The sequence below is a fragment of the Ursus americanus genome, chromosome 4, assembly GCF_024610735.1.
Source record: "Ursus americanus isolate L20-20 chromosome 4, mUrsAme1.1.p, whole genome shotgun sequence".
NCBI classification, from domain to species: Eukaryota; Metazoa; Chordata; class Mammalia; order Carnivora; family Ursidae; genus Ursus; species Ursus americanus.
The window spans coordinates 21772352-21784451 of NC_142130.1; the positions used below are offsets into that span (position 1 = coordinate 21772352).

The following is a 12100-nucleotide window of genomic DNA, read 5'->3' on the forward strand; positions in this document are numbered from 1 at the left end:
GACTACAAGGCAAAGGAATTAGGGCTTGAAGGGAAAGGAAGCCATCTGGAACACTGCTCTGGGAGAGTGTAAGGCAGCCCAGGTTGGCTAGGTTGTCATACATTTCACATCGTGCTGCATCTCCTGCAGCTCTGTCACCTTGGAGCAAAAGCAGGGAAAGCAAATTACAAGGGTGGTGAAAGATTAGAGAGGGTGTATGTACACATATGTAAATAAAATATTGATGCTTGAGATTCTCCTGGGACATTTTGGGCTGTTTGAGCTGTAACAGTATACTTCAGAAAAGTCTAGCTTTGTCCCTGCAGCTTTTTTTTTTTCCTAACGGACTTTTTGACTTTATCATACCATGTGGTCAGTCCCATTTTATGCTTTAACTCTAGCTGAGTACAGTCACCGATGGGGTGAAGTTAATTGTTCTGAATTATAGTAGAGTGAACACACGTTACAGGACTGACAACCAGAACACTGAGCAGATGTGCCTCGTATTTTGGTACAAATCATGCTGTGAATGATTTTTTTTCATTTGTGTAATAGTTTCTTTAATTGCCAATATTTGGGGCTATGCGTACTGTGAATGGAACTCATTTTCTAAGGGGAGTATAATTAAGTATCTACAAAAGCCCCTCCCAACATAGCTGGTATTTAGGTTGTTTTTATTTCACCATCAGGTTAAGAGAGATGAGTCTGGAGCAATACATGTCACTAAGCAAAAGCACCTTCACCTCTACTATGATCTCATCAACTTTACTGTGAGTATTATTCAGATTAATATGCCCCATTTATCTCATGTAATTGGTTTGAGACCCTGGTGTATTAGCACTACCAGGATTTCTGCCAAGAACCCTGACTTTTGGGATTATGTAAAATATGGACAGAAGCAATGGAGTCTGAGTTTGGTATAATGCCACATTAATTTTTGGGGGGCGGGGGGAAACGTAGAGAGGGGAGGGAGGGGCAGAGGTAGAGAGAGAATCTTACCCAGTCTCCATGCCCAGCTCGGAGCCCAACAAGGGGCTCGATCTCACTAGTCTGAGGTCATGACCTGAGCCGAAATCAAGACGTTTAAACCACTGAGCCACCCAGGCGCCCCGATGCCACCTTACTTATAATGCCTTTCAGCCTATGTCCTGCTGAACAGTGGCAGGGTCAGGAAAAGTTTTCTTTGACGTCCTGATTAGTTCAAAGGTGAGTTCAGAAGAATTTGGGTGGGTTTCTTGAGGATCGTTGCCCTGCTTTCTTTATAAACACATTTTTGTACTTCTGAGCTTGTCCTAATTGGTTCAGGAGTTTATGTAATTTATTCTTTTTTTCATGGCTAAAAACTTCGCAGGATTTTCTCTCTACTATACATCTCAGTTTTAAGTAACTTTTTAGTTTAAAAAAGAGTATTTCTTTTTGTATCAAAGTTTATTTTTTCTTTTTCAAATAGTGTGTCCACTTTGCAGATAGTGTAATTATACTATTTCTGGGTTTCTGTCATTAATGCTTCAAGCATGTCAGTATCCAGTGAAATATTCTGTATATGCATGAATATAGGCCACTCTAAATAAGAGACAGAGCCTCATTTTTTTAATAAAATGACTTAAAAAAGTTTTCCCCCTAACTGGATAATATGTTACTTTTTAGGAAATTGAAGAAGTGGATCTTTTCTTTATAATATACAATTTAATTAATTTAGTTGTATGTTGCGTTTTAATCTCACAGATAGACTGTTGATTTAGAAATGATACTTTGTTTCCATACACATTTAATGAAATAATTTTGTTCAAATTCTTCTCCTGAATGTAAGACATCAATGTCTTTGTCATCACCAGGACCCCCCTGTTGGATTATCTAACACAGTTTCCTAGAATTCGTCATAATTACTTCTGTTTAAGATGTTTGAGATATGGCACTCTTAAAATCTGCATATGGTTTTGTCCCTGGAAAATTTTTCCTCAACTGCAAGTAACCATTCTCCCGACAGTGGGGCAGTAGGTGTTTCATCTGTCCTGTGACTTATCCATGATATGACAGTAACTGCATTGCTTTATAAATTACCATTAAAAGGCTCGTTTGCAACAATGTCAGCAGCTGTAGTTGTGAGGGTCTAATCTTAGGAATAATTGCTAAACCTGCTAACACTCTTTGCATTCTCTTTTTTAACCAGGTGACCTTTGAAAGCATCTAAAAACTAGTACTAAGGTTGTATAAGGCTAATAATGTGTCTTTCCTAATGATAGTTTCTTTTTTAAAATAATCAAGAGAGCACCTTTAAGAGCTCTTTGTAAATGATTTGAGCATCAAACTCCCTGTTTTCTGAGAGAGAAATTTTTGGGGGAAAAACAGAACAAAATCCTTCCCTCATAGTAGCCACAATACAGTGATAAGAGTGTATTTTCACTATGTTAAAAGTGATCCATTTTGGGGCGCCTGGGTGTCGCAGTCGTTAAGCGTCTGCCTTTGGCTCAGGGCGTGATCCCGGAGTTCTGGGATCGAGCCCCACATCAGGCTCCTCCACTATGAGCCTGCTTCTTCCTCTCCCACTCCCCTGCTTGTGTTCCCTCTCTCACTGGCTGTCTCTCTCTGTCAAATAAATAAATACGATCTTTAAAAAAAAAAAAAAAAGTGATCCATTTTAACTTGGTTGTTTTCGATGTGGTATTATGCAAATAATCTCCGATGACATGGAATAGGTCATACAAATAAAACAACATGAATCCCAGAGAGAGAAAGTGCAGGAGAAGCACTTTATTCTGGCTAATTTAGAATTCTAATTGAGCAGATTTTAAAAGGGATTGAAATTAAAAAAAAAATTTTTTTTTGAAAAGAAGAAATCGTAGGGGTGTCTGGGTGGCTTGTCGGTTGGGCATCCGCCTCTTGGTTTCAGCTCAGGTCATGATCTCATGGGTCATGAGATTGAGCCCTGTGTCAGGCTCCACACTCAGTGAGAGTCTGCTTGAAGAGTCTCTCCCTCTGCCCGTCCCCCTGCTCACATGCACAGCTCTCTTGCTCTCAAATAAACAAATCCCAAAAAAAAAAAAAAAAAGAAAAGAAGAAGTCTTAAATAAAACCCAAGAAGTTTATCAAAATGACATCCTTCAGAAGATTTTTAATATTATTATTAAATTATTACCTCTAAAATTATAATAGGACTTATTAGGGAAATTCGGAATATAGAGAAATAGAAAAGCAAGGAACTTTCCCATAATTGGTAGGGAAGTTTTAGAGGAAATATATATTTTGTAATGTTTCTGTTTTAAAATATGTATTATGTAAATGCTAACAATTGACCACCTAGGTTTATGAGGTTTATTTGTCCTTTTATTTAATTAATGTCAAAAACATAAGAAATACATAGTTTGTCATTTTGCTTGTGCCACTGTACCATTTAAAGAATTTTACTGAAACTAATATATACTGTAATATATCTGTGAAAGCTCTTAGGTACCTTATTTTTATTTTATTCTTTCATTCATTCATTCATTCATTCATTCATTCTTAGGGAGAGAGAGAATCTTAAGCAGGCTCCACCCCACCCCGTGGAGCCCACGGGGCTTGATCTCACGATGCTGAGATCATGACCTGAGCCAAAATCAAGAGTCAGACGCTTAACCAACTGAACCACCCAGGCACCCTTCTTAGTTACTTTTTTTAAATACTATGAGTCGTTTTAACATTGTCAGAACTCAGTACTGTGTTATACACTATTATCCACTGTCACCGAGTAGTTCTTGCTGTGATTTTGTTGTCATCAAATTACTAAATGGATAGAATCCTCAATACAATTTAACTGAGTGGCCACGCTTTCTTTTTGTCCTGAATGATGGTGTGGGATGGGCCTCACCCTTTTTTTTTTTTTTTCGGTGTGCTTGATTTGCAGTGGATAAACTCACGCACAGTTGTGCTCTTGGATAGTGTGGAGAAATTGCATGTGATTGATCGGCAGACTCAAGAGGAACTGGAAACAGTGGAGATCTCAGAAGTTCAATTGGTCTATAACAGCAGCCATTTCAAATCCCTAGCCACTGGAGGAAATGTTAGCCAGGCACTGGTAAGGGTAATCCATTATCTTAGAATTGCTTTGATAAACTTGGTATTTTGTTGTTTGTTTTAGAAATTGGAACTCTGAGAAGTTAGTTATCTTTATGTCTAGATTGAAGCGGATATGGGTGTGTTTGTAAGTATTCAGGAATGTGAACTAAAACAGTAATTCATGCTACCTTCTATTCAGAAATGTGATTAATTTAATATCAAAGAATTTTAACTTTTATATTAAAATAATGAAATTGAAAATTTATGAGAAATTGTAAAAGCAGAATATTTTAGAAAGTTTAATACGGTGGCAATAAGCCTGATAGATTTAAGGGATGAATGACTAGAGATAGGTAGCCTGACTTGGGTGATTGGTAAAGGCTCGAGCAGGTGTGGTGGCTGTGAGCATTAAAAGATAAAGGTGGCTTTGAGAGAAAGAAGATTCTTTGGGAATAGGGGATAGATGAAATGTAGGCGTCTGGAGAAAAGGAAGACACACACTAAGTATTAACTTAGTATTAATTTTACTGTATCTTAAGCAACCACAATGATGGCCTTTAGCAATTTACACAGATAGTTTACAGTTAAATTTCTTTGAATTGTGATTTCCTAAACCAATAATCTGTAAGCAGGAAATTTAGAGGCTTTCCTGGGTAATTTCTTGGGAAAAAAAAGTAATGTTCATATTTGATGAGTACCTACTGTGTGATATACAGCCATTGCTCAAATCTCCCTGAGATATTAGAACTTCAGAGTTTAAAAATGTATGAAAGGGTCTTCCAGCCACAGAATTTACAAACCAAGATAATCCAGAATAAGAAATGGTAATGCAGAATTCGCTAAAGACTAATTACTATCCCACACTGAGGTTATTTTCTTCTGTCTGAATGGTTATTAGAAACGGTGTTAGACTTGGAACTTGCAGTTTTGGCCAAGATGGAATAATGGGCGCTGGATTTACTCTCCTGTGTAAAAGAAGAAAAAACTTTTCAGAATACTGAACATCAGGCAATGAAGGACAGCAATCCCTGACAAAATGGGAAACAAGTGACGTGAGCCCTATGATTATCCTAGCTTCTAGCCTAGAGAGAGTTTCCAGGCTATAGCCCAGGGGTGAGGAACCCAGTTGGAGCCTGATGGACTCCATGAGCTGAGACTCTGGGAAGACTTAAGGTGGGTTGAGTTTGCAGGACCGGGTACTGGAGAGGAGAGCAAGCGCTATACCTGTGGTTCCCCTTGGGTATTCCACAGACTACTGATCAGCAGATGCTGATTCTACCGAAGGCTAGGGAAAGAATTGATAGGTTTAGAAGGAACTGTATCCAGTGCTCACACCGGCTTGTTTATGCCAGCCAGAATGGAAAACTTTGTAATTTATAGGGCATTGGGTAGAATACTCAGGGCATCTTGCCTCTGAGTGGGGAGTAATTAGGACCAGAATAAACGCTGTTCGGGTTCCCACTATAAATCTTAAAAATAAGACCAGAAAGAAACTGTTTCCAAGTAACTTAACTACTTCACAAAACAAAGCACAAGAATATTAATAATACAGAAATTTCCAGAATCCAACAAGGTAAAATTCAGTATCTGCCATTCTATCAGATTACTGGGCATGTAAAGAAGAAGAAAAACACAATTTATAGTGAGAAGAAAGAGCAATCAAAACTGACTTAGACCTGAAACAGATGTTAGAATTAGCAGATAAGGATATAGCAGTTATTACAACTATAGTCTATAGGTCCAAAAAGTTAAGTAGTGACATGGAAAATACTAAAGAAGATGCAAATCTAACTTCTAGAGGTAAAAATTATTAGTGCTTGAGATGAAAAATGCCCTGGATGGGATTAATGTCAAAGAGTAGACATGACAAGAAAAAACATTAGTGAACTTGAAGATATAGCAATAGAATTTATCCAAAATGAAACACAGAAAAAATAATTTGAAAAAATATTTGTGACCTGTGAGACAGCATTGAGTAGCCTAATATATGAGCAGTTGGAATCTCTGAAGAAAAGGAGAGGGAAGAAAATGGAAGAAATAGTGGGCAAAAACTTTCTAAAACTATAAACACAAATTTTCAAGAAGCTCAGTGAACCCAAGCGCAGGTAAAATAAAGAAAACCATATATAGATTGATCAAAATGAGTGTGGTAAAGAGAGAAATATTAAAGCAGCCACAGAGAAAAGACACATTAAATGCAGAGGAGCGGCAATAAGTATGAGAGCAGATTTCTCATCAGAAACAACTGGAGTAGTCTCCAAAGATATACACATGACCAACAAGCATAGCCAAGATGTTCAACGTCATTCATCATTAGGGAAATGCAACTCAAGACCACAGTGAGGTATCACTTCATACCCACCAGGTTGGCTATGTAACTAAAAAGGCAGATAGTCACAGGTGTTAGTGAAGATGTGGAAGAACTGGGACTTCTACACGGTGCTGGTGGGAAATGGTACAGCTGCTGTGGAAAACATTTTGGCGGTTCCTCTGAATGTTAAATATATTCATAAGGGTTCATTTGAGCAGTTCTACTCCTAGGTATATACCCAAGAGAAGTGAAAACATATGCCCACATAAACACTTGTTCACAAATGTTCATAGCAACATTATTCGTAATAGTTGAAGAATGGAAACAGTCCACATGTCCACCACTTGATAAATGGATAAACAAAAAGTGACCTAGCCATGTTAATAGAATACTATTCTGCAACGAAGAGGATGAACTATGACACATGCTACAACATAGATGAACCTTTTCAAAAATACTGTTAAGTGGAAGAAGCCATATGGAAAGATTGTTTGATTCTATGAGATGTCCAGGAAAGCCAAGTTTATACAGATAAATGTAGAGTAGTGGTTACTTGAGACTGGGAGTAGGAGTGAGGGTTGACTGGAAATGTGTACAAGGGATCTTTGTGGAGTGATGGAAATGTTCTAAAACTGGGTTTTGGTGATGCTTGGGCAACTGTAAATTTATTAAAAATTACTAAATTATACATTTAATTAATGAATTTTGTGGTATAAAAATTATACCTCAGTACTGTTATTTAAAAGAGCAATCGACTGTTTAAAACAAAAATAATATGTTGTAATGTCTCTGATAATGTAGAAGTGTGTATGATGAAAATAGTTTATAGCAGCAGGGAGTAGGGCATTGAAGTATATCATTGTAAGGTTTTATATTATACATCAAATCGTATAATACTGTTTAAATGTAGAAGGAGATAAGTTAAAGTTACATATTGTAAACATTAGAGGAGTCACTGAAAAAGAAGTGGTGTAACTAAGTTAATAGTAGTGACAAAATGGGATGTTAAAAAATACCAAATTCAATGAAGCATAAAAAAGGGAACAGACAAGTAGAAAAAAGTTAATAAAATAATAAATCTAAACCCAACCATATCAATAATTACAGGAAGTGGAAATAGTCTAAACGTTTCAATTAAAAGGCAGAGATAGACTGGATACAGAAAAGCAAGAACCAACTCTATGCTGTCTACAAACCACATTAAGTACAAAAACAGATAAATTAAAAGTAAGATGATGTAAGAAGACTTACTATGCAAACTCTAATCATAATTTCAGAGTTTCAGAGTAGGAAATATTGTCAGAGATAAAAATTTCAAATTGATAAAAAGAGGTTATGAGAAGGCATAAGAACCTTAAAGATTTAAGTATCCAGTATCAGACCTCCAATATACATGAAGCAAACACTGTTGACAGAACTGAAAGGAGAAACCAACAAATCCACAATTACACAAAGCCCCTCTCAGTCATTACTAGAATTAGTAGACAGAAAATCATTAAGGGCATAGAAGACTTAACCACTATTGACCAACTGACCTAAGTGACATTCATAGAATATTCCTCAGAACAAAAGCAAATTACAAACTTTGTTCAAGAGCGTGTGGAACATGCACCAATACAGGCTATATGCTAGGTCGTAAAACTTCCATAAATTGTTGAAGGAATCATCAGGGTAAATCTGGAAAAAACCCAAATATTTGGAAATTAAACAACTGTTTTATAAATAACCCATGAGTCAAAGAAGAAATCTCAGAGGAAATTGGAATATATTCTAAACTGAATGAAAATGAAAATACAACATATCAAAATCTGTGGTCTACAATTAAATCAGTTTTTAAGGGTAACTTACAGATTTAAATACTCACATTAGAAAGGAAGAAAGATCTCAAATCAATGCTCTTAGCTTCTGTCTTAATTAAGGAAATAGGAAAAGAGCAAAATTAAAGTAGATTGAAGGAAAAATAAAAAGGTGAACACAAATCAATTAAATAGAAAATGGACAGACAGTACAGAAAATCAAAGAAATCAAAAGCTGGTTCTTTAAAAGAAATAAGATTGGTAAACCTCTAATGAGATTAATCAAGAAAAAGAGAAGTATCAGTATCAGGAATTATCAGTATCAGGAATGGGAGAGGTGTCCTCACTGGAGAGTCTATAGGTATTAAAAAGATACGTGCATAACTTTATGCCAATAAATTCAGCAACTTCAGATGAAATGGAAAAATTCCTTGGAATGCACGAATTACCAAAGCAGACTCAACAAGTAATAGAAATCTAAGTGACTGTGCCTCAGTTAAAGAAATTGGTTGATTTTCCATAGAGAAGCTCCAGATGCAGATAGCTTTGCTAATGAGGTCTATTATATTTAAGGGAAAAAAAACAAAAGACCAATTGTACACAAAATTCTTCAAAGAAAGGGAGCACATAATTTTTTATAAGACTAAATTAACTCTGAAAATAAAATCAGACAAAGATACTACAATAAAGAACACTACAGACTAATGTTCTCATAAGCATAGAAGCAAAAATACTTAAAATATTAGCAAATAGAAACCAGCAATGTATAAAAAGTAATAAATTATGGTCACTTGGTGTTTTTCCAAGGCATGCAAGACTGGTTTAGCATTCAAAATCAGTATAATTTACTGTATTAGTTGATTATAAAAGAAAAACCATAATATCATCCCAAAAGACAAAGAAAAAGCATTTGATGGAGTTCAATATCCGTTCCTGAGAAATTTCACCAAACTAGGAATAAAGGAATTTTTTCAACCATATAATCAAGGGCATCTATAAAAATCTTACAGCTAACATTGTACTTAAAGTAGTATTGCCAAAAAAACAAACCAAAATCAAAGCAGAAGACCCTGATTCTGATCAAGCATCTTCTAGAGAAAATATGGAAGACAGAGGAACATGTTAAAAGATTCCCTGTGGATACAATTAGCAAAATCTAGAGAGTGGGAAACTATGGAATAAGTATTCGGTTTCTCAGCAGTAAATTTCAAGGAAAATAAAGGATTGAGATGAAAGCAAAACCTATAAACTTAAAAGAGCGTTAAGAGACGTATCAGCCAGCTCTGATTTGTGGCCCTTGGTTGGATCTTGATTTAGACACACGAAATGTAGAAAAAGCAAAAACAACAAAAACCTCAACAACATTTGACATTTATGAGTTGATTTGAAATCCAAACACTGGATATTTCGTATTGAGAATTTTTATTTATTTTTATTTCATATTGTTAATTTAAAAAAGTATGCTAATGAAGTTGTGGTTATGTTAAAAAGGACTAAATCATTATGCTTACACTGAATTTTTATAAATGAAATATTCAAAATCTGAGAATCATCTCAAAATTATACTGTGTATTGGGGAGTCTGTGGGAGTACAGGTGAGACAAGATCGGTGATGATCTTGTAATTGATGAGGCTGATTCATGGATGCAGTGTTCATTGTATTATTCTCCCTACCTTTGTATATATTTTTAAATTTCATAGTGAAAAGTTAAAAATTATCATGGTTATCAGTTACTGACCATTTATGTATTTGGGGACATTTATAAATATTAGCCTAATTAAGTTTCACAAAAACTGCATGGTTTTTCAAAGATGGGAAAACAATGTCAGAAGTTTGGAACTTGTTTAGGGTAGGGTCATACCTTAAGTAACAGAGTCAAAATTCACAATCCAAATTTATCACACAGTAGGTTTTGTTTCTCTTTTGCTGGGCTAGGCTGACTCCCATATATTATGCTGCTTTGTCTTCCTGTTTCTCTTTGTGTTTTAGGTTGATGTTTATTTCAGAGAACTTAGAGGTACTATTTTCAAACAGCCCTGTTCTTTGCCAGAAGCCGTGAATGTCTGTCTTCCAGTAATGGGCAGGTTGCTACAGTTTCCCTTTAGATTTAGAAAGTTGGCGTATTCCTCCCATGTCTGCGTTATGCTGAAAAATAAAAAGACCATATGTAAACAGGGAATTAACTTTTTGCACTCTGTCTTTTTTGCCATTTCCAGTGACAGACTGGCACTTGACTGACATTTTTTCCCCACTAATTTATGGGATAAAACTATGCTGACCTAAAATGTCTGTGTATACTTGACATTCTTTAAAACTTAATGAGACTTCTAATGCATATAATTTTTACTTTTTTTTTTTATAGGCTTTGGTTGGAGAGAAGGCTTGTTATCAATCCATCAGTAGCTATGGTGGTCAGATCTTTTATTTGGGGACAAAAGTAAGATCTTCTACTCTGTAACTTGGCATTTGTTCGTGTCAGGGTAGTTGCAGTTGAAGGAGGTTTCTGGTAAAGAGAGCTGTGCATTACAAAGTGAATATTGATCAGCAGTAATCTAAAACTTTTAGGGGAGATATACGTGTGTGTGTATACACACACACAGAAATATATATATATATATTTTCTTTTAAATAAGCTCTACACCCAATGTGGGGCTTGAACTCACAACCCCAAGATCAAGAGTCTCACGCTCCAACTGACTGAGCCAGCCAGGCTCCCTTTTGAGGGGTTATATAGTTGTGATTTTTAGCTTATTCATTTTCTCTACTTTTAGACATATTTTTACTTTCATATAGGTTATCATAGGATGCTTATTTTCTTGATTGAAGGATATGCTTTCATAATCTTCACATTTATGTTTTCATGACCAGTAAGATACCTTATGTATATTTGTCATATAATTAAGATGTCCTTTAGCTTAGATCAGCTTAGCATATATTAAAATTCATTGAGGTGTTTGACTTAGAATAGAATCACTGGAATAGGAACTTTTTTGTATATTAATTTGTTCCTTGCTTTTTTTTTTTTTTTAACTTGGAGGAATATTTCTTCATCATTAAAATTCAAAATATTATCGAGTTAGTACAGACATTTTGGGGCATTCTTTGTTCCTTTCCTGTGGAATTAACTCCTTTGTTGGTAGACTTAGTGACCATTAAATGTTTGATTTACTCTTTAATGTGGGCCCTTCAAAGCCCTTTAGAGATATCTCTAATTGTAGTATGAAATATTTTTCCTTAGATGTAAAATGGGATGTGGGACTGGGACAAATGTGTCTGCCAAACAAGGCTGTTAGCGATGATCATTTTAATTACAGTTTCTTTATTTTCCAGTCTGTTTATGTGATGATGCTGAGAAGCTGGAGAGAGGTGAGTTCAAAGTAATTTTATATGTTAGAGCTGTTGAATTGATAGCATCTTAACATTTCTGTTTTGACTTTGCAGAAAAGATTATTTGGATTTGTGCTTTTTAATTTCAGAAGTGTACATCAGTGATTCTGAATCACTGTAACTATTAGGTACTTGATTTGATAAAACCGGCCATAAATTAGGGTTACATTTAGCTACGTATATGAGAAAATTTAAAATAACAGTGACTTCAACAAGATTTCTCTCTTATGTAAAAACAGTCTGGAGGTAGGGAGTGTGTGGCTGGTGTGGCAGCTCTGTGGTCTTTAGTATACTGTCCTGGTCCACCATCCTTGTGTGTGAATTCTCGTCTCTAGTTCATTTTATGTTCCAGAATGGCTGCCGGAGCTCTAGCTGTCAAGTCCACATTCCAGGCAGGAGGAAAGGGAAGAGAAGGGCTGACCCCTGCCTTTAAGGTCATATCCCAGGAAGGCCAAACAACGTTTCCACTTACCTGTCATTGGCCAGAACTTAGTCACATGGCCCCAAGTGGCTACACAGGAGTCTTAGAAATGTCCTTAAGCTGGTATATTGCTGTCTCAGGTACACTTGGGATTTGTTACTAAGGAGGAG

General features: G+C 35.8%; 1 protein-coding gene across 6 annotated transcripts in view; it reads left to right on the forward strand.

Moving 5' to 3' along the window:
• VPS8 (VPS8 subunit of CORVET complex) overlaps positions 1 to 12100 on the forward strand; it is a 245956-nt gene that overhangs the window by 45573 nt on the left and 188283 nt on the right. For all 6 annotated transcript variants that reach the window (XM_087861466.1, XM_087861467.1, XM_087861468.1 and 3 more), the window contains 4 exons: positions 669 to 749; positions 3863 to 4033; positions 10485 to 10559; positions 11453 to 11488. In XM_087861466.1, the coding sequence (XP_087717592.1) occupies positions 669 to 749; positions 3863 to 4033; positions 10485 to 10559; positions 11453 to 11488 (363 nt within the window). The remainder of the gene's footprint in view (positions 1 to 668; positions 750 to 3862; positions 4034 to 10484; positions 10560 to 11452; positions 11489 to 12100) is intronic.